Raw genomic sequence first — 23,230 nt, forward strand, 5'->3', positions numbered from 1 at the left:
ATGGTAGATACCAGATTTGTCTTCCTGCACACTTGATCAATCCTTCCTATGACAATTGTTTTACATTATTTTTATTATATAGATATTTCGCCAGTATGCTTACGGGGACTTGTAAAGTGGGTGGGATTTGCAGGCACCTGAGAGCTCAATTTTTCTTTACACTCTCGATCTAGACAGGTCTATGGATAAAACTCATCTCCTATTTTGCATCTCAGTATATTTTTTTCTTTGCCAATTCAAGATCCACTCTTCATTCTGATGCTGTCATTTGAGTTCTTGTCCTACAGAATATACAAGCTACTTCTGCTGCTTCTTAGGGCTTTTTCAGAAATGAATAAAGTAACAAGGCATCCATAAAATTACTTATTCTACTTTAATTGGGGGTAGTGACAACACACTGAGAAACTGGTACTTTGCTAATATGATTCTACTGCTAATAAGTAAATTTACACAGAGCAGCAATTTTAGAAGTGGTCTGTTGATTCAGAAAGAACACACACAAATCACTACAGCTGATTATCACATTATGTTATCTCTAACTATCTTATAATACAAACTAGCACGGTTCCATAGTATAAAATGTGCTCTATAATAAAAGTATAGAAATATTTTTGAGGCATTTTCACAATATTTCCAGAAAATGTTTTTAAAGCTTCATGCCAACTGAAATGATTGTACCGTATCTCAATATATTATTGACTAATATAAAACCAAAGTTTTTTACTTTCTCCTTTAGTCCTAACTTAAGAAACAACCCAACCCCCAAAGTCACAAACAACCAGGTCTGTATGGATTTTATGGAAGAAAAACAAACAAAAGATTAAGAGATAGTTTGGAAACACTGATCACATTATTGTGATGATGTGTCACTTAAATTAGGAATTCAGTGTGTCAAGCATATACCATGAAATTCCGGTGATAAACATTGCTGTTAATATATACATATATATATATATTTCAACATTCTCTAAATTAGGACTCTCTTCTTCAAAAATGTGATTCTACCAAGGATATTAAGCAGGCAACTTTAGAAAGAACAAGAGCAGGAAAAGGGAGGTCTGCCACCAATATGCCTTGCATGATGGAACATTACTCACATGACATTTTAGAGTTCTCTTTTCAGGAAAACATAATATTGTGAAACTTCCAGGTCAGTGGAAAGTCAAAGACTCCAGTAGACTAGAATCCCTTGACTGATTTTCAGAAAGAATTTTAAGAAAACGTCATGACTTGATTTAAGAGATTTTGCAAAAGCATGCAAAGTCTGAGGGGGTTGCTTGCTTCCCCCCATCATGGCATACAATTAACTTCATTGCTAGTCTTCTTGGATTACATATATAATTGAAATAACAATAATGTATTAAGCAGACTTCAGTGAAATATATTTAGGAGAAAAGCCATTACAGAGAATATCTCCTAAATCAAAAAGATGAAGAAATATCCATGGGCTGTTTGACCCTCCTTCGATAAAGAGGCCCTAGGCTAGCCTGCCATTGTTAAATTCATATTAAATTACAGTTATAATGATGCCAAAGCAACTTCAGCGTACCTTTCCACATTAAACTTTTATTTTTCAGATTGTTTTCCCACTCACATATGCTTCATCATCACAAGCATCAAGTCTTAAAGGCTCTAGACAACTCAAGAGTCCTATTATTTCCAATCTGATGGACTATATTCAGATTTGCACAACATCCTTTTTTTAGCAAATATCCTTTTTCATTTGATACCACTCTCTCCAAATTGCCCACTGCTTTCAGTCTGGGGAATGAGAATTTGTCTCCTTCTCTATTTACATTTAAAGGTGTAAGAGAAACAAAATACACCTATAGCAATATATAGAAAATATGGAAAAGTTTCTTATTTACAACTGGGAAAAGACATTCCAGAGCCCAAATTTGCTGAAGACAGTTTTAAAAATAATTTTGACTTAAATCACTCTGCCTTCTAACAACCTTGCACCTTCAAGATTCAGTGCTGCTAAAACATCAAAGCAACTCACCAATATATTTCTTAAAATTCTTTAAACTAAAAATTACCATAACAAGAATATATTGTTAATTTGCAACAGGGTAGGGAGAATATATTATGATGATATATATTATGACGAAGCTGCGTTGACAAGCAAAGATGCTTGGGGCTAGCTAAAAAAAAAAAACCGAACAAAAGAAACCCCAAACAAAGAAACTCAAACAAACAAGAAAAAAAAACAAACGCCCTTACTTTACCAACTATTTAATAAGATTTGTTGACATTTTATCTGTTACTCACTTCTAAGGCCTTATTCCTTTTAATAATATCCAGTATTAAAAATTCAGTCTTCGGACTTTGCTTTTATTTTACAGATTTTAGGCTTACTTTCCAACAGGTCTGCCAAATAATTTATTATTATTTAAACATAACTGGAGAATAATATAGTAAGTGAACAATAAGGACATACAAAAATGGGATGCTACCTTTAATCACTACTGCCTCACCTTACTACAGATTTCATGTAAGCATCCTGAACCACAAAACTATTTGTGAAAAGCAATAACTGTATTAAAACTAATAAATATCTGAGTTAAAGAAACAGAAAGAGCAGGAAATGCAAGGATAACTTATTTTGCAGTAGTATTTTCTCCATTTTGCCAGCTGCTAAACCCAGCACAAAACCACTTACTGATTAGCTCAAGATATACAGTAGTTCAGTAACATTGCCATATGCTGGTTAGCTGTGGACTCGTAACATAACCTAACAAGCAACAAATCATAAGCTCATCCCTGTTACCCAATCCACGCATCCCTGTACAGAATATGTGCTATATGTTAAATCTTGCAAGTATCTCTACTGAGGATGGACCAAATACTTAGCTATACTCTGTTTTCCGCTCACTGAAGTCTATGCAAAAGCATACTGAACATATATACCATTTACCAAAACAGAGAAAGCATCTACTTTTCCATTAGTAACAGCCGTTCCTACGCAAAGCTCAGCAGATACTCCGTGCCTGTACTTTCCAGGCTATTATAGCATTTTCTTCAACAGCCCACCACTATGCCACTTCCAAACTGCCATTTCAGCCGATGGGCTAAATAAAGGAACACAACTGATTTCAGGAGAACCGCTTCAGGTGCATGCTTCCCCCCCGCAAAGCGCGGTATCTGTATTTGTAATGCCACCCTACAGCTACAGCGCACATTAAGCCCCGAGATTAAATCCCTTCTATAGATTCAACAACAATAACATAACGCCGTTTCCCTTAATTCGAGACGCTCATCCTGCCCCTCCGCTGCAGGGGAAATGCCCTCAGAGGGACAGCAGCGGCCTCCCTACGGCCACCGCCACAGCCCACAGGGAAACCCCGCTTCAGCCCTCCCCCCGCTGCGCCGACGGCTGGAAGCAAACCCAACAGGGCCCTGCCGGGCTCCCGCCTGCCCGCCTCAGAGAGCTCGGCTCGGCTCGGCTCGGCCCGGCCCGGCCCGCGGGGGAGCCCCAGGGCATCAGACCGCCATGACGCAGCTCCCCAGCGCCGAGAGGCGACCGAACTAAGCCACCCACGGGCGCGCCGAGAGCACGCTGAGGGGGCAAAGCCGCCCCCCGTGTTAGGGCCGGGCCGGGCCGGGCCCCCGCAGGCCCGCCGGGAGGCACTCACATCAACCGAGCCGCCGCCACACACCTTCCTCCGCTGAGGGGAAAAGGACCCTCTCCTCCGGGCTGCCCAAGCGAGCGCCTGAGGTTCATCAGAAGGCACCTAGGAAAGCCTCACTACCGCCAGCGACCATTGTTTTTACGGCCAAGGCGCTCAACACGCCGTTCTCAGAGTACTGGCCAGCGCACACGGCGGGGGAAGCGTGTTAAACTTTTTTTTTTAAAGAGCCAAACAAAAAGAAAGCTCAGGCATCGCGCAGGACGCCTCTACGGCAGGGTCCTTCCGGCGGCTGGCGGGGTGGAGTGACGCCACGGAGCGGCCAGGGCGGGCGGGGCTGCTGGCGCCGTGCTCGGGGGCGGGGCGCCCGGCGGGGACGGCGGCGCTGCGCAGGTACCCCCGGCACCGGCACCAGCCTGGCCCTCTCCTCCTTCCCCTCCCCTCGCCAGGCCGTGCCCAGCCCGGCAGCCCCCGCCGAGGGAGCCCCCGCCGGTGGCCGTTGGGTAACGGAGGGGCTGAGGGAGCGGCCGGCCCGGCGGCTGTGGTGGGAGCGAGGTGGGGCGGGGGCGGGGGCGCGGGGCGAGCGCTCCCCCGCAGCGCCCTGAGGTGCGCGGGGCCGGTTCGCGCCTTTTTGGGTGTAGCGGCCCGGGTGTAGCGCCTCAGGGCTGCGGGGTCTCCGGCTGGCGGGCTTACAGGGCCTTAGAGGTTACTGGGGTTGCCCACCAGCATTTCTGGCAGTCACTTAGCAAACTGGCTAGAACTGATTTATCTTTTATTCCTTTTAATTCCTGAACAGCCATGTATAATGTATAAATTAAATAGTAACAAACCCTATCTGTATGTGCACAGGGACGCTGACATAGCAAAACAGGCAGACAGACTGTAACCAAGAGACACTGATAAACAGGTAAAAGAAATAACAGCTTTATAAAATGGAGAGGTGTCACTGAAAGTCTATCCTGATCTATCAAAATTAGGTTATTGTTTTCTTCATGCTCTCCCAATGTTATTTTTCCCACCAGCTAAATGTTCTAGCTGCATATGCGAAACTTGAGATGTCCAGAAATCTCACTCTTATGCCTGGGTTTCAAAGTAGAGACATCTTAATCTACGTAGTAACATTGTAAATGCTCCAAACACCACCAGTAACTCTGCTTATGCAAATACCTACGTAGAATACAGAGGCTTTCATGTACATATGACAAAATTCTCCAAATATTACTGAGATAGAGCATTTTTTTAATCTTTGCTAATGGTTTATATTTCACTTGAGTGAAATGACGCTTTAATATTCCTATAAGTGTAGGGAAAGGAATTACTATTTAGCATTTTCATGAAATAACTCTTCAAATATTTGTCAGTTACCTGTGCCAAAAACACCACGATACTTGCCTTCCCCCCCCCGCCCCCCAGTTTGTGTGTTCGTTGAAGATAAAATAATGACATTGCAGCCTTGTCAAAATCTCATTTGCATTTTCTGTTTATCTCAAGTAACAGTATTATAATGAATTTGGTACACTTATTTATTCTATCTATTGCTGTATTGGTGTAGTTGGAATCTCAAGCTAAGTGTTTCTTTTCTGCACTGAATTTGTTAATTTGGACAGAATAACAATGTTGTTTTTTTTTTTTTTTTTTTTAAGTATGCCTAATGTGTATGGTCTGTAATTATTTGCCTGTTACTCCATGGTTATTCTAATACTTCTTACTTCAATGAATGTTAGAGAAATTAGAAAATTTTGTAAAAGAGGACGTTTTGATGTTCTGCCACAGGGGAAAACATTTGGTTAAACACAATACTGCTTATATTTAGGTTTTTAAGCAATCTTATGAAATCTCTGTAGTACAAGTGATGTTTGTAGTAGAAGTTTATACTGCAGATGAAAAAAAGATTTGTAAGGTGAACTAAATTTAATCCACAGTCCCCCCACCCCCTGCAAAAATTAAGCTGATATGTTTAATATTATGATGATGATGAAGTGAACGTGTCCCAGCTCTTTATTGTGATTGTCCCAAAAAGCTCTTACTTATTTTCTGTGCTCCCTTCTGTAGGAATTTGAATTCAGCTTTTCTTCAGTGTATTTGTTATGCATTTTAATAAACTTTATGAATAGCTGAGTAATGGTGCACAGTGGGAAGCAAATCACAGAGTTTTGTTTTTTTGTGAAGTAGCAACACTGTGGCTAAAACTGCATCTTTTATTTCAGTTATTTTATCAAATCAGTAATTACTATAGCTGCAACAAGAATGTTTTAAGACGAGCAGTAGAAAAGTTATTTTGTGAAAGAATTTCTTCTTCTGAAATGGCCTACTTTGTTGAAAATACCGTGATTTAATGAAAAACAGCGTAAGCATAGGATGTTCAGGCCACCTGATCTCCTGAAGTTTTTTGCAATTGCTTTAAAAATAATTCAATAGCAGTACTGATTATAATTATGTTTTAATGCTGAAAAGCTGCCTTCATTAGGCAAGGGACATTTACACCTGGGTATTCAGGAGGCATTTAAATAACTAGCCATTTCAAATTACCAATAGGTATTAGCACATGGCTAGTTGTCTTTATGTCTGCATTGTAGATGCTTTAGAAACCACAGATGTGTTTCACAGGATGGATTCATTCAAGCTAGTCTGTTTGTATGTGTAATTTTTGCTTCTGAGAGTCAAATTTATATGTTTTGATTTTTATTTTTTTTAAGGGCAAGGTTCTTAGTGTCCATTGACTCAATTACCTTAGTACTGCTGCAGGGAAAAAGTTGTAAATGATGGGTAGAAAATGCTGAGTTCTGAAGAAAAAGTATTTGTTCCCTGAGAGCAGTAGGTATTCAGAGGAGCAAAGAAGTTACTCAGTAGATCAGGGGCTACCTTTTGTATTTTATTTCTCAGTTTTGGGTATGGAAAAGCTATCAAGTGGAAGACTATCAAAATAGTGCTAATCTGAATATTTAATAGGAATTTGCGAAGGTCTTCTGTTTGTGGTGGATTTTGCTGAGAATGTTGGTTAGTGTTTTTGTGTACTGTAAAGGTTTCTAAGGGAGACTTGGATGGAGGTAGTGGGCTAGGGAAGGTCATTCAGAGGTGGGATGTAAAACAGGCCACTTCTGGACTTCTCATCTTTATGCCAGACCTCTTTTGCAGATGTGATAGACTGTCTCTCATATACGGAGTAAACGGTGCTTTGGAAACAACAACTCAGTAATTTTAGATGACACTAATAAGACAAGTCTTCTCTTCCTCTTCCATCCTCCCTGTTTTGGATTATCAGACTTGAATTTCCAGAATTCAATCCCAAAATTGAATTTGCCCTAACTGTTTCTGTTGTCAGTTTTAAACAACAAACTTTTATTTTTCTCTTCCTCTTTATTTCAAAGTAATAGGGAAGTTCTGCAGGATATAATTCATTCCTCCAAATCATAAAATTAATGCAATATGTGACTTTTCTATATAGAAAAGGTGAGTTTGTGGTATAAAATTGTGTGCCTTGAACATGAGGAGGATGTGTAGTGCTCTCTGTGTTTATAGTTGTGCCAGACCTTGATGTAGATTAAAAAAAAAACAAAAAAACAAAAAACAACAAAAAAAAAAAAAAAAAAAAAAAACAAAACAAAAACCAACCCAAAACCCCCTACAATTTAAAAATACTTAGATAAGATCTTTTTTCAGAAGAATTTTTAAAATAGGTATAACACTTTTGTTTGATTTTAGAAATGTCAGTAAGTTACTGGAGTAATTTTTAACTCTATAATAAGAGAACTTGTTTTAATGCATACCTTTTAAAACTCTTTATTGATTCCTTTAGGTGGCTGACAGGAAAGATTGTTTGCTTTTCTCATGTCTTCCTTTTTGTCTGTGTGCTTCCTAACCAAAGGAAGTGAGTGATAAATCTGCAGTTGTCTAGTTGAAAGCATTTCAGGTGGTCTAGTTCACCCTTGTAGGCCCAGTGATCTAGAGTACAAGAAAAGTTTAATCTCTTAAAATGGTTATTGAATTGATGACATTTAACAAATCTTTTTATTAAAATTCCTTTCTAAATGTCAGCTGAATGCAGATACAATGTATTAGAGAAGTATTATCTAGCAGATTATTTTTCTGCAGTAAAAATGAAAACATTTCTTACCTGAGCAAATATATTGTACACTATGTATTTAATTTTTTAGAGACAATGCATCTCACTGTTTGGCGTAATTTTACTCTCCCACCCCCTGAACTCTGATCATATTAACTTCTTTTTATTTTAGGGCAATTATTAGAGGACTATTGTACCAAGCAAGATTATAGTTCATTCTTTAAATCAAGTTTTTTGTTTGTTGTTTTTTTTTTCTTCATGGTTAATATATATTTTCTTTCTGAAGCCGGGTAGTTCATTTGGTAGACCTGATGTTTTTTTACAGGAATGTGGGTCTTTTTATAATTACACAGTTTAAGCTTTCCAGTTGGAACTTGCTGCATGCCAATAAATCTTTATGCTTACATTCGGTCCAATTTATGTCTTTCCAATGGAATATTCTAACTGTAAATCGTACTGTTGGCACCCTGAAATACATCATGTCCAAAAATATTAAATATTCATGAGATATGAAAGCATTGTATCTTTACAAATAAGACTTTTAATACAAAAATACTACTATAAAAGCTCCAGTGCTCAATGCTCTTTCAGATTTATTTTCTTCCTTTTTTTAAGTTTGATTCCTTAATGCGATGCATTCATATTTAATATGATGATGTATGTTAGAATTTAAATGTACGTATCTCATGTCTGTGTTTCTTCGGGGGGAAAAAAACCACAAATGAGAGCAGTCTTGTATTTGCTTTGTATCTTAAATTGGACTTTATTAGTTAAAACAGAAGGTACATTCCATAATTTCCATTTGTGTAGACTTAGTAAATATGTTTGATATATAAGGATCTCTGTGAAACCTGTTATGGGGCCACTTTCTCAATTAAGATTCACAAAAGAAACTTAGTACATTTTTACTGGGAATTTTGTGCTGGGAACAAGGTTGTTTCCTTAGAGAAAAAATAATTTTGAGACACTAAAGTATTAAACACACTGTTTCTCCTGTGTGACTTTCTCATGAGAGAATAGCTTTTCCTGAAAGCAGCAGGTCAATGTTGGGTGAAAGAATAATTAAAAAGTAGCACTTAGCTTCGTTAGTGCTCTGCATAATCTTGTTCTGCTTGGGTTTTGTTTCATGAAGCCCCTAAGATGATAAAAAATTATCACATCTGATTTGAAAGAATTATGTTGGTTTTATACTCTAAGCTTTTTGTATTATTTCTCTTATGGGCTTCAAATCCTGAGAGTTATTCTTTCTCTTTTCCTGGAGCAACTGCATATTTGTTTCTATTCTTTAGAGCTCATAATTACTATTCTGTAGCTGACAAGAGAGTTGGATATGCTTTTCACATCAGTGGACTATTTCTGTTGATTGTATACACAGATGCCACCAGACTCCATGCCGTAATGTCTCTGGAGTTGAAGTTAGCTGGATAGTACTCTTCGGCATTGGCTCATTTATGAAGTTTTTTTTGTTCTGTGGCCTCTCGTCCCATGTTATGTGGAAGTGCCATCTACTTCACCATCACAACTTCCAGACCAGAGCTCACTTAAGAGCGTATATGCTTGGCCTTTTTATCTGTTTGTATACGTATCCTGATACAGAAGTATGTATGTGCTATGGAAGTTAACATGTACAGAGGGATAATACTGCCTAATGACAGCTTGTAGTGTGTCGAGTCACCATCTAGGTAATACAGAAAAGAGCTGAGCAGAGGCTTGATTCAGTTTGTGGATTTTGATACGTGTCGCCTCAGATTAAATTCTTAGTTTGCTAGTAAGAAGAGGTCAGGCACTTTTATCTGTGGCCTAGCTGACTGTAGAAGTGTCTGTTACTTGTGCACATTTTAGATTTTCATATTCTTGGATGGCATAATGGATGGTTATGGAAAAGTGCAGCGAAAATGTTTAGCTTGCACTGAATTGAAATGCATAGTTCAGAGGAGAGAGCTTGTTCCTGCTGGTGAGAAAAATAGTCATGAAACTATGTGCTCCTGGAACTAAATTGCAAGCTAACTTTTTTTGCTTAACTGTCCCACAGAAGTATTTAATGTAGATTACTTCCTTAAATTGTTACTGAGTCAGTGTGTGAGCTAGCAGTTCACCTATGGGTGGGGAAAGAAATGGTGGTAGGACAGAAGACTGATACTTCATAGCTTTAAATATTAGGAATGCTATAGTATATAGATGCTGGATTGTCACTAAAGCTGTGGTAAGCTGGACTTGTGGCCTGCTGATACAAGGTGGTATTTTAGAAAAGGTTTTTTCTGTTTGGTGCCTTTACTGTTTTTTTAATAAGTAGTCATGTGAAGATTGCTTGTATTAAAGCATTTATCTGCTCCTAAAATAGTTTTGATTCTTAAATCTGTGTTTAAAACTGTTGCTATATTTTCATCTTTAAATGTAGTGTTTCCGAAGCAGCAGCACTGTATTATTATTATTATTAGAGTTCATTATGCAAAAATGTCCCATTCCCCCATAACAGAGAAAAAAAACATTTTAATTGCATTATTTAGTAAACAACTAGTGAGCTGAGTCACAAGAATCTGTATCTTTTGCAGATGAATTTTTACTCTATGTTCTCTTTTTAAGGAACACAGATTGCTCCAAAGGGCTTAAGATTGTGTGAAAAAGATGTTTCCTTTGAAAGACACTGAGATGGGTGCCTCCACCTTCTTCGCCTCAGCTCTGCCACATGATGTTTGTGGAAGTAATGGCCTTCCTCTGACACCTAACTCCATCAAAATTTTGGGGAGATTTCAGATCCTTAAAACAATCACCCATCCCAGGCTTTGCCAGTACGTTGACATTACCAGAGGTAAACACGGTGAGTATCTGTTTGAAAAGGAAATTTTATGTATGGTTACAGTTATATTTTTGTGACAATATATCTGAAGGTGACTGAGCAGAATATTGCGTTTGTAGCACCAGAAAGCAGCTGTTTTTCAGTCTCAAAATGACTGTATGCCTTTGCTGTGACTGGCAGTACTGGTGCTTTTGTTTCTTTCCTACAGAGTCAAGGCAGAGGTTAGTTGTCTATCCTCTTTTGTTATATGTTATGCTAACTGATAAAAGCTAAGAACTTTTTTCTTTTTATCCCTCACTGTAAAATTCTTGTACTTGATTGCTGTGCCATGTCTTTGTGTGGGACATTGAAATACATGTATTTTTGATGCTGACCTCCTACACTCATGTTCTAATCTTGTGAACATTTTCATGTGATGATTAGGTTTCTTGTACCTGATTTGCAGCTGTTCTGTTGTCTCAGTCATCTTGTGTCTTGGCTGCAAGCTTCCCCTTTTTTTTTTTTTTTTTTTTATTCTAGCTCTTTAAGATCTCTCCCACTAACAATTACTTTATTCTAGTACAGATTATTTTTTTTTAGTAACTGTTATCACACTTACTGTTAGCTCAAATAAGGCTTCGGTTGGTTTTTTCTGCTCCAGATGATCTTATTCTGTTGCAAGCTCAGCAGGAGTACAGCACTTAATTTCCACAAATAAGCTGCAACACCTGTGACAGTTTAAGTGGTTGCCACCTATAACTTTTAAATCAACAATGTTCCCACATAGAAGTGCAGTGTATGTATTTGTTTGATTAGCTACAGGGTCTCATAAAGTAGAGTAAGTAATTTTTTCCCCTTTAGAATGCAGTATGATAGGATGTTTCAGATATTTAGGAAATGAGGATATTGCCAACTCCGAACACTGAAGTATTCCACAGGGTGGGGGGGTTCTTTTTGTTTTTTCATTTGCCCTCAAACTTGTAAATTTTTCATTTTCTGCAGTCAGGAGATCTAGAAAGTTTATTCATTTTCATCTTCTTGAAATGGAAACTGGGATTTTCTTATGATACTGTTTGGGATGAAAGGTTAAGAAACATTAGCTATCATAACATTTAGTAAATAAAAGATATGGTTAAATAGGAAAACGTGGCCTTTTGGACAATGAAGAGTCAGTGACATGAAGGTTTATGAGTGTGTATAAATATGAAGGAGAAAATATCTTCTGATAATTGAAGTAACTTGAAGAATAGCAAATAAAATGTCTAACCATGAAGTCGGGAGACTGGTCTGTTCCTAGTGGCTGGAATAGCAGTTAATCACTTTCAAATAATATGGCAAATTTGGTGGCTAATTTTATCATTCTGATACAGAATTTTTCACTTGTCAATCCTATGTATAGTGATTTAATGTTATTTTTCTTGCAAATGCCAGTTTCTACCCTTATGGAGAAATATGAAAGCAGACTAGGAAAACAATGCAAAAAAAAATTAATTAGATGCATGCATTCCCCCCTAACGACCCTCAAAAGGGGAATACAAAAGTAATAGAAAAATATTCAAACTGATTTTTTTTTTTTGTCTTTAGTAAAATGAAACTACTTGTAAATCTTTGCTAGCATTGTAGAAGGCAATCCCAGAATTTTTTCTTCCAAAGAAAGCTTAAGTGGTCCTTTGATTTCAAAATGGAGAAATAAATAGTTGAGTAACAAGTATGTCAGCTTTAATGTGATGACTTGTGTTCCTCAAAGTGTTTTCCATCTTTATCTTACTGTAACAGTCTTACAAAAATGTTTGAAATAGTTTAGTTTGATTTGGTTTTGAATCTGAATCTACTAGCTGTTCTACGAGCAATGGAAGTAGCAAAGCCTAGCTTCTTTAGGAGTTATCTCGCACCGCCATGTAACATCTTACACCATTGTCTTTTCCTACTTTATAATTGCTGTCTTCAGTGCAACAATTGTTTTGTCTTTCCCTCTATTTAGAGCCAGTCCCTGCAAGTCCTATAGCTATTTGTTGGGCAAGAAAGACTAGAGCTAGTAATGTGCTAGTTGTCCCATCAGGACTGAAACTCCTGTTCTTACTCTAAGTCCCTTTCTCAGAGCTGGTGGTGCTCTGAGTCTCTCTGTCATCAATCCAGCTACAGATTTCTGCAAATTTGTAGATGCTTATCTTCTTTGAGACCTCTATTCTGAAGTCAAATCTGACTGACATTGGCTAAGGGGTTCAACATTTATTAGGGGGTTACTGGATGGATGGATTGATAGTGCTTTGCATGAGGAAACAGGAAAGATAATCTGCTGTATCTCATAAATGAAAATGGTGGCGATATCCAGAAGTTGTACATCTTGAACATTTAATTATGTGTAATTTTCCATACAATGTATGTCAAAATACTTTAACATCTGCCAAATAGGTAAACTGAGAAGTCTGTACTCCCATTGTATCATTTGGATTCTAATTCTCTTATGCTTTTTTTGCAATTAGAGAGACTGGTTGTGGCAGCTGAACACTGTGAAAAGAGTCTGGAAGATTTACTACGAGAAAGAAAGCCAGTCAGGTAAGGCATCAAGCTAAACTCAAATCCACTCACCGTAATTTCACATATCATCTGTGGCAAAGTCCTGGATCATTTTTTAACTTTTACTGGTTTATGTAAAATTTACTCTGTTAAAGTTTAACCTAAAGACATTTTTTTATCAAATAAACACCTGCCTGAAAGAGGGAGTACTTACTTCTGTACGATTCTAAAAGCTAGAAGAGTTATGGGGAACTTGCTTACAACTGAAATACTTTGTAACTCATTAAATCCTGTCTGTACTGTAATAGTAGTTTGGGGGGTTGTTTGGTTTTGTTTTGGGTTTTTTTGTTTGTTTTTTTTTTTAAATAAAATCAGACCTATGACAGGGTAAGTATCTTCCTAAGAATTAATTTGAAGATTGTATGTCTGCCAGAAGATGAAATACAACTTTCACTATAAAGGACAGAATTTGGTGTGTGTTTTTCATATGCAGGAATGTATTAATTTATTAACTAGAAAGTGGACAGGATGTCCGATACATACACCATAGTGCTAATAAGTGATTTGAATTTAGGTTAATATAGTCACTTCAGCAAGGCTTTGGTCAAAACCAAGTCCGAAGGCTGGATGTCAAGAATATTTGCTTTCATACTAGGATGTATAGAATAGTTGAGCTCTAGCTTTAAAGAAGCAAAAAACCAAAATCCCCAACAGACTTGTTGCTAAAAGTGTTAACTGTAATTTTAAAGTCTATCACTATTACCTTTGGAGCAAATAAGTGGTCTCTTGTCCTAAATAATATGTAGCATAGAAAATGTGAAGAGTGGAAGAAGAGAAACGTTATTTCCATTTGGGATAGCAAGGTGTTGTAAGCTAACTGGTTATTTCCAGAACATGTAAATACATAAATATAATACACATTTAGAGAAATCCAAAGGCTCTTCATTCTAGTTTCTGAAAAGCTTATAGCAAGCATTAGATTTCACCTCTCTTAATATTCATGCAAGCGTAGAGATGATGATGATTACTCAGTAAAATAATCGACAAATTTTTATGTGTCTTCCCAGTTAACATTAGGCACCTCAGATGGGGTGTGTTTGATAAGGTACTATGCAGATAGACTTCCTGTGAATCATCCAAAATTAGATTTGTATAAAGGGAGTAATACTGGATCTGTAGCCTTTTGAGCCTTGCAGCCCCTAAATAGGATGCTAACAATGTTGTCTGGCAGAGATAAATCTAAATGCAAAATGCCCTGTGCCTGTGTGTTAGCTTTTTGTGAACTGAAGCTTGCATGACAGTATGTGTTGCAGAGGACTGTAGCTTGAGGAATGTTAGGCAAATATGGGTTCCATTTTTTCTTAAGAGAGAGAGGTATTTAGGTGTAAAGGGCTTTTCATGTGTGATAGGTATTACAGCCCTTCACACAGTTTTGCATCAGGTTCCTATTGTGCAAAGTTCCAGAAATAGTTAAAGCATCAGAAGCTCTTTTGTTTCCTTTTTCATTCCGTTCCCACACTGTTCTTTGAACATGTGTATCTTGGTGTCAGATGAGAAGCAGCGCAGGCTGTCTGCTGCCTCTTGACTGTGAAAAAGCATGCCTGCAGCTACTTTAATTTGCTTTGAATTGCTTGATACAGTATATTTATGTAGATTCTCTGACAACTTCTGTTGCAATTTAATCCTGCAGCCTTAGAATTGCAAGGGGCAAGATGTATTTTTCTGAGGGGAAAAAAAACCTTAAATTCTCTAGCATAATTCTATAAACAAAACTTTCTCAAATAACAGTTGTGGTCTGTATGCACATCCATTATGCTCCTCTATAATAGAATGTGTTTTGTGGCATCCGGAAAGACTTTTGAGACGTTTTTAGATAGTTTGCTAAGGTATGCAACTTGGGGTTTTTCACATGCTGAGAGAAGTTACTTAGTTTGTGACAGTTACCTCAGCTACTTGGGCTGTGGCTCTGTTGAGAGTCGATGCATAAAGCCTGGCTTTATTTTTTCCTCTTGGCTTGAGAGAGTTTTTACTGAAATAAGTTATTCTACTGTCTGATCTTTCTTTTAATGAGACAATTGGGGTTTCTTCAGGAAGTTGTAACACCTGAGGTATAGGACTAAAATATAGCCTGTATGTATGTTCATAGCTTTAAGAGGCATTAGTGATTCATCTACTGTAAATTATAGCTTTTGCAGTAGCAGCTAAAAGATAAATTATGTTCACTTCAAATGAAGTTTCTTGCAAGACTGACATTTTCCCACTACCTCTGTTTCTTTTAATGAAAACAGACATTTTTTGTCCTTACGTGAGACCCATAAATTTCCAGAAATAACTTGGATGGACCAATTCCCAGTTATTAGTTATGTGATCTGTCTATATCAATTACCTTTGGAGGGAAGTATTTGGCTTTTTCCATGTATTCTGATTGTATTGGTCAATGATAGCATAGCTGGTTACACATCCAGAGTTGATGTGTATGCTATTGCAATTAATTTTATAAACTGTTTAAGGAATGCGAGAAGCTGTTCTTCTGGTTTCTAGATTAATTTTTCTTGTGCTTGCCAGTAACCTAAGTCCTTTGCACCTGTACCACAAGCTAATGTAAAATCAGCAGGAAATCTTCTACTATGTTAGTGCTGAAATTCAAGACGTTACATTATAGACTGTCTATCTTTCCATACATACTGGAAAACAGGCCATACAGCTGTTTGGTAGTTGTTTGCAGTTAATCTTTCCTGAAGAAGTCATGCGTCAAGTGTAGTGTACATTCCTTAATATATGAAATATATTAAAAGAAGAACTGCAGCGGAGTTATTTGTTCAATTAACCTCAGAGTTTCACCAAGTTTTCTAATTCTAATGAATCGGTTGCACATAGGGGCCGAATACTGGAAATTAGAGTTCTAACCATTTACCTTAGCGGCTCTGGCACAGCGCAGTAAGTCATTTTACTGAGCACACCACCAAAAATTTTCTAGAACTTGGATTTGTGGTATATTCAAGAATTCATTCATTACCTAACAATACTGTGACAGCAGTCTCCAGGAATTACAAAGATGATTTGTCATTGTCCTCCAAGTTAACATGCTCGACTTCACTTTCAAAAAGTAATGCCAGTAAGCGTTTGGTAGTTTAAGGCCAGATTATTTTCTCTTTTGAGTGATGCATATTTGGGATCCTAGAAGGAGCATGTGCTGCTGTTAGAACTCTCTCAGGTAAATTTCAAGAACTCTCAAATGGATGAAATGAGTTGGCTCTTTGCAATTCTTACCATAGGTAACCGGATGCAGAAAAGGAATGGTTCCTTTATGGCTCTTTAGTGTTTTCTGTGTTTTATTCAGGGGATAGCCATTTGGACATCGTAACTACAATTAGTGCTTCTAAATGTGATATTAATTCCAATTTTCTTTACTGTGCTTCCACGGGGCATCACAATAACAGCAGGGGAGCTCTTTTGGAGTTGTGTGCTACAGGGAACTCAGGCTGCAACCATGGATAAGAGTTTTAGGATAGCGTAGGATAAGAATTTTAGGCATTGATGTCCCTTTTTTTTTTTTACCAGACCAGTCTCCATTGTCCTCTGTGTGAGAGATTGTAGTCTGGGTCATTTTTTCCTGTTTGTTTATTCCCAATTTATTGTCCCGTTTGTTGTTACTCTGAGTCAGAGAAAGCATGCACTTAATTTTGGTTTATAAACAGTCACGTTGGTGCAAAATCAGCTCTCTGAAGTATGTTCAGGAGTCAGTTAAATTTTTAAAGGCCTAGGAATTTATGTACATAGTCAAGCAAAAATAGTAAATACCTGATTTAAGCTCATAATAGTTTACTGCTGTTCAGAGATTTGAAAATGTGTCTCGGTCTGTCTGGCTTCCTCTGTGTCTTCCTGTGCATGCAAGGATTTTTTTCTTGGCAGTGAATTGAGTATAAGTCACAAAAAATTATGGTGGGTAGCAGTTTTCTGCTTTTTACCATCAGAAACTACTTCAGCAGTTTCACTAAGGATTGTTTTCATGTTTGTGGCAGTCAAAATTTTACCAGATTTCCAAAGTTGCTGGTTAATTTAGCACTGTTGATACCACAGACCAGAATGTAAGATGTGAATTTATTTTTAAGGTTCTTCATCTTTTAAACACATTTACAACTACTCCTTTGGGATACCTTTTCCAGACAGCGTTAAAGGAGTTATTTTCTCTGCTCCTGTGCTATTATAATAGGAGTTGTGAGCTTTTCCTTTTCTGTCACGCTTGAAGTGTGTTTCTTCTTTGAAGAAGTTGGTCTGCAGTTGTATTCATAATAATAAAAATGCCAGCAGATACTGACAATCAGCAGACTTCTGGCACCTACAATAGTTTCTGGATTGGTCTTCAATTTGTGGCTTAGGAAGTCTAAGCCTATTCCTTTCTTCAATAAAATATAGTTGTCATGTTTTGAAAGCCATGGTTTTGAAAAATTACTAGTGAACCATCGGAGATACAAGGTACAGTTTGTTATACACGGAACATTTGATGGGAAGCAGACTGTCTGCAGCTGTTTACTAGTTTGGAGAAAACATGATCTGACTGATTTGGATGAGTACATTTTATTTGGCTATGTAAAACAGTTGTCTGCTCATTGATTGGATTAGATTTCTTTATGCCATCTTTGCTGTTAATGTGTTTTTGGCAAACTTGAAGTGAAACTATGTTACAGAAGAGATTATTAGATGGGGTGGGGGGAGCAATTTCTGAGTAGCCAGGGATTCTTCATAAATATTCTAAGACAGGTGCAAGTCATCAAAAGGCTGAAGGTTTTACATGATTTGACTTGAAGAGCTGCATATGAGCAGAACTTCAAGGGCTGAGCGTATTCTGCTTTGAATCAAGTCTGTTGGAATTTCACATGAGAAATCCATATGTCATAATGAGGCTGCATTTCACAAGGATAAATGATGAAGTAGGAAAATGAAGTAGCATTAATAAACAAACTTATAATTATTTTTTTCCTAAGCATGTGTGAGAGTCTGTAGTTTGGGCATTTAGTATCTGTAGAGTTTTCATTTAGTTTCTTGCCAATGCTTTACTTCCAAAACTTAGCCATTAGTCCAGACTTGTTTATGTATTGTTCAATGATGCTTTTCTTCATATAGGATTTTTTTTTTTTTTTTATTTCTGTAATTAATTTGTAGTCTGACTGCAAATCTTCCTGTAGCATTGCTTTTAGCATAGGCTGTCTCCTGCGACTGCCTTTACCCTCACAATGAGAAAACGGTTGTTTGGAATGGAAAAGGGGCATAGCTTTCATGAGGTAGTCGAGGTGAACATTATTGCTCTTGATGTCTGAGTGACCTTTTTCGGTATGGAACCAAATTCTTTGCTTGTATAGTTGGCTGCAATGTTTGATGGCAGCACAAAGACATCCAAGAACATGTGTCCTTGTCTCCCTTACATGTGAAAAATAACAGTGAGTGCACGCTTGTTTCTTATGTTCCTTTCTTTCAGGAAAAAAGAATACAGAAGAATCCTACTCTTTCAGATTACAATAGTCTGCTTCTTGCTATTAAAAAGTAGATAATGATGGCTGTATATGACATAAAGTCTGTAGATATGGAAAAAGTGTGTAATTATATTTCAACCTTTTGCTCTACTATGCTTCTTCTGTGATGCTTGTAGACACTTCATACAGATTTTGTGCTAAAAGCAGTTTTAAAGGTCTTGAGCTGAAGATGAGTTATGCTGAGTTAATTGAGAACAAAAGTAGTGGAGAGTTTTGAGTCTTCAGTATCTAGTGAAAGAGGATGTTGAGTTTCTCTTGACCAGACCAAAAGGCATTCTCAGTGGGAGGGTGGCTTAATCCTGCAGAGAGATTTCTGCAAGGAACTGTCTGAGGATCAGTGTTAAAATTCCATTCTGCATAAATGAGCAAACTACTACTAATGAGCTAATGGCTACAAAAACAAATGTCAAATTTGTACTGTGCAAATATTACTGGATTTAAGCCACATTATTAATCTTAATGTTGATTTATGATAGTTGTGTTTAGAAATCGCCTGTAGACTTGTGAGAACAAGATGTGGTTAGTATATGGTTATTCTAACTTAATACAGTGTTTGACACTTCATCCTGCTTTTAGGAAGGAAAAAAGGAAGAGCTAACACTTGTTAAACTTGCTATACAGCAAATACTTCTAGAAAGGGATTATATTTTTTAAGTGCAAGTTCTTGCATTTGGAACTACTGAGCAATGTCTTCAGGGGAGCATTTGTCGAGACGATTGGCTTATTTAGATGCATTGATATGCTTGCAAACATCTCTTAATGTCATTGTGGTTTGAGATCATTTCTTTTGTGCATATGGATGTTCTGTCCTTGGGTTCAAGCTCCTCTGTTTTACAGTACAAATAGACCCAGACTTGGGCCTTCACTCCAAGCTAGCTGCTTTCCTGCCTAGAAGCTGCATTAGTCCCACACTGTCCCTACATCAGTGTTGTGCCACCAGTGTTGTTGAAATGATAGATATACAAAACAATGTTATGGGAAACATCTTATAGCCCCTTTTTCCCTGCCCTGCAATTTTGTGGGCACCATATCATGAGCACAGCACTAAGTTAACTGAATTGCTTGGCTCCTGAGCCAACAGGACCTTCAGATGGACAGATACATGTGCGGACAGAAGGAACATGTATTGGGACTGAATATATGTGCTCGTGCATGTATTTATAGCTAGATAGATACCACGGAATTGGAGACTGGTATGATAGGAGTGTTTAGAAGGCTGGCAGATCAGGCTAGTTTTAAGGTTTAAAACTTAATGTCATTCATTAACAGCACACATCTTGCTAAAGGTTAACTCGTGCATGCTATTAGTCATCACTGTGTACACAAAACTGTTAGTCTTTAACACATATTGTAAATTAGCTGTGAGTATACAGTACCATAGAGCTGATGCTGTACAGTTAACAGTGGTAGCTATGGCACTTGGTGGTTCTTGGAAGTCAAGGTAATCAGGCTTGAGAGCTCTTGGAGTGAAGTAAGAACTGGTGTGGACTGGTCTGTCTTCTACTATTATCTAATGCCTGATATTTTTGTTAGCACCACTCTCCAGCTCCCGCAAGGGGTAGTCGTCTCCTGTACTCCTAGTACTGCTTGTTTTGCTTTATGTTTTGCCAGTCATCCTTGTGTATTTGGGAGTATGTCCTGCATATTTACAGTCTGCTGTGCTTCTCTTGTCCTTTTGTCTGGCAACTTTTGTTGTATCGATTTCTCCTACATGCAACTATATCCATCTCTATTTGCTCCTTTGGTGATCACATTTCTCGTATCACTTTCAAGGGAATTTAATGTTAATTATATGCTGATCAATACATTTTGAATTTATAGTCACAGGCATCTGCTTTGGCTACACTTAAGTTTATTGTTACCTCTCTAGATAGGTGTTTCCTGCCTGTTGTGATGACGTGTATTGGGATATAGATCAAAGTGATGCACTTCTAATGCCTTTCGGAATATTAGTTGTTAGCTATGAAATTCCTAACAGCACCATTGCTTATTGGCCTAGTTGCGAAGTCCCTTTGATCACCTGCATTTGCAGACTGTTCTCTTGGAACTTTCCGTTCTGTTTCACTTTTGAGTAGCATCTGTACCATTGATATAGGGATCCAGATTTTTTCAGCTAACTACTAAAATGTACCTAGGTATGGCTTTTAACCTTAGATATTTAGTTTTGTTTTTTTTTTTTTTAAAGAATGGCATAGCAAAATTGTTAAAAGAACACTGTTGCAAAGTCTACTGATTTACAGGAAATGCCTGGCTTTAGGAGAAGAGCTATGCACTGTTGCAATTTTTGTTCATAGCTTTAAAAATTCTGTTGCACCTGTATAAAATGGGGGACAGGTCAGGGGGTTAATTAGATATATAGCTTGTTGCTAATGCTTAATCCTCTCATGCAGAGGTGCCTAAAGTGCAGTCTTTCTCTCAAAGGCTGAGAAATTTGTAAAGAGATTGCTTTAGTGCAGTTTTACAAAGTTCTAGGTGCTTTACTTGGTATCCAGTAACTTGTAAAAAAGAAAGCATGCACAGTTAACATTCCTACTAATATCTGTACTTACTAGAGTTAGTGGTTATATTTGTTTATTTGAAATGGCTTTCCTTTTTTTTAAATTTAATCTATTTTTTAAAAAGTTAATTATCTTCTAGTGTGTTAGATCTGCAGCTATTCTATCAAGAAGTAGCCAACAGGCCTGCCCTGCTTCTTTTTTTTTTTTCTTTTTTAAACTGGCAGTGCTTCACAGAACCGTAGAAATGAATAACAAAATCCTGTCTGTCTGCAAGGACAGCATTACTTAGTGTTAGCTAGTCACAATTTCTAGAGCCATCAGTTCAGTTCATACTGCCACGCACCTGCAATAACATTAACTGCATTAATAACTACACTTCATTTTCAGCTTTTCTTTTAAAAATTTTATTTGATCAGATTCTTAATGAGATTTTTCTGATCCACCTATGGCACCACAGAAAGAATGAGAGAATCCATTTCTTTGTATAATGAATTTAGGGACCCATCACTTCTGTTGCAGTGGGAAGGAGAAAGTCGTCATGGCTAAAATTAAGTGAAACGCCATTCTCATGACATAGATATAGGTCTTCCTTAAAAATAAAGTAAAATATGCAGTTGTCCATTGTAACCTTAAAAGGGGGAAAGCACCTCTGTGATCTTAAAATGTCTGCTCAATACCTGGCCCTCAGTCGCAGTAGGGCGAGAGTCCTTCACCCTGAGAGGCTAAGCACATACGCTCCCTGACTGCGGTGGAAGAAGCTGTGGAGAGCTGCAGCTCAGACTTTTGCCCCTGCTTGTGCCCTCCTGGTGCTGCAGGTAGGAGTTTGTCCAGGAAATGCTGGCTGCGGTTGGCAGCTGGCTCAGTCGTGGGGACGGTCTGTAGGCTGGCTGTGCTCCCCTTGGCCCACAGTGCTAGAGTGTCTTTGTGGAAACCAGGAGCATAGGTTACCACAGGACAAGATGAGGTAAAAAAGCCTTGTATGACCTGTACTAAGAAAAGGGACCTTTCTCAGGCTCTTTATTACCAAGTAATGTGATCCAGTAGGAAGAGATGTGTAAAGCAAAGTGTGCTATACATCTTTTAGGGGTGCTAATTCCATATAGCTCCAGTCTGCACTGGATCAAATGCCCATTAGCAGCTGCAGGGCAATAGGCAAGTTCTGGATCCTACCCTCTGGTTCGTCTAAAAGGAATCCAGTTCGTGTGCTCTGCAACCACTCTGTGAATCAAGCATGGTAGGAGGGGCTGATGAGGAGGGTATGCTTTAAAAGTATGCTCTGATCCAAACTCAAGTCTTAATGTAGAACTCCTTAAGCTGCCTTCAGCTCTCTGCTCCAAACACAAAACTGAAGGTTGCTGTTCTCATTTGTCTACCTTAAATAAAGCTCAATTTTGCATAGGCTGCCAAAAAGCTGTGAGCTGGCCCTACATAAGTAGCTTATGTATCCCTTTTTCTGATTATTAAAGTAACCTGTGAGCGGAGTCAAGTCTCTCCTCTTTTTGTCTTAGTTGCTCAGAATTCTTGACAGATATAATTAATTTTCAAAGATAGAATACTTTCAGTGCAGAGTGAAAGAAGGCAGGCTAGAAGTTGTGGGAGATAGTTCTTGCTTTACTTTATATTCATACAATTACAGATCAGATGCTGAAAGTAGATGAAGATAGTTGGTTCTTGTATGAATTTGTGTGTGTTTCTGTGTACTTCTTGGGGAAAAAATAATTATTTTTCCCTCTATGTCCTCAGTAATCTCTACACATTCTTTAGTTTTAAGTATAGTACCTGTGAGGTTGCTCACTTTTGTGTTCTGAGCCACTATAGTGAGATGGCCTAACATTTATAGCCCTCATGCAAGTTCTTAAAATTCTGAACGTTTTTTTCTTGTGTCATTTTCTTGACCATTTGCTACCACAGAAAACCTTTTTGTGTGTGCATGTTTGGGTTTTTTTAACAGAATGATAATGCTTACTTTCAATGCAGACTTCCTTCTCCCCACTTGAGGATTCTTGCACAATAGTCACAAGATCATCTTTAATCTCTGCAGGAGATTAATTCTTGGCAGCTTCTTGCACTAAATTATGTGTGCAAGACAACTGTTCTGCTTGGAGAAGCTAAATTCTTAGAGGGAGCACAGTTCTTCAGCTTTTAGGCCTTTGAAGAAGAGGAGCTCCCTGTTTTTTCATGGTCTAAGTGTTTTGAGAATTGTTTTAGCTTTTTGT

General features: G+C 37.9%; 2 protein-coding genes across 18 annotated transcripts in view; one reads left to right on the forward strand and one right to left on the reverse strand.

Annotated features, from left to right (window-relative positions):
* The window catches only part of AIMP1 (aminoacyl tRNA synthetase complex interacting multifunctional protein 1), a 39,124-nt gene extending 35,313 nt beyond the window's left edge, over window positions 1-3,811 (reverse strand). Inside the window, exon 1 of one of the 2 annotated variants that reach the window (XM_082316352.1) lies at window positions 3,660-3,811. In XM_082316352.1, coding sequence (XP_082172478.1) covers window positions 3,660-3,724 — 65 coding nt within the window. In that variant the 5' untranslated portion in view covers window positions 3,725-3,811. Of the gene's footprint in view, window positions 1-3,635 lie in introns of both variants that reach the window. The other variant, XM_082316351.1, reaches the window with a different exon arrangement.
* A 130-nt stretch (window positions 3,812-3,941) lies between these two features.
* Window positions 3,942-23,230, forward strand: part of TBCK (TBC1 domain containing kinase) — a 158,008-nt gene continuing 138,719 nt past the window's right edge. For 8 of the 16 annotated variants that reach the window (XM_082316526.1, XM_082316517.1, XM_082316528.1 and 5 more), the window contains exons 1-3: window positions 3,978-4,132; window positions 10,276-10,510; window positions 12,952-13,024. In XM_082316526.1, the coding sequence (XP_082172652.1) occupies window positions 10,318-10,510; window positions 12,952-13,024 (266 nt within the window). In that variant the 5' untranslated portion in view covers window positions 3,978-4,132; window positions 10,276-10,317. Of the gene's footprint in view, window positions 4,133-4,478; window positions 4,537-7,021; window positions 7,080-9,067; window positions 9,291-10,275; window positions 10,511-12,951; window positions 13,025-23,230 lie in introns of those variants that run through there. The other 8 variants (XM_082316530.1, XM_082316533.1, XM_082316529.1 and 5 more) reach the window with 8 other exon arrangements.

Source organism: Platalea leucorodia (genome assembly GCF_965183815.1).
Source record: "Platalea leucorodia genome assembly, chromosome: 6".
Lineage (NCBI taxonomy): Eukaryota > Metazoa > Chordata > Aves > Pelecaniformes > Threskiornithidae > Platalea > Platalea leucorodia.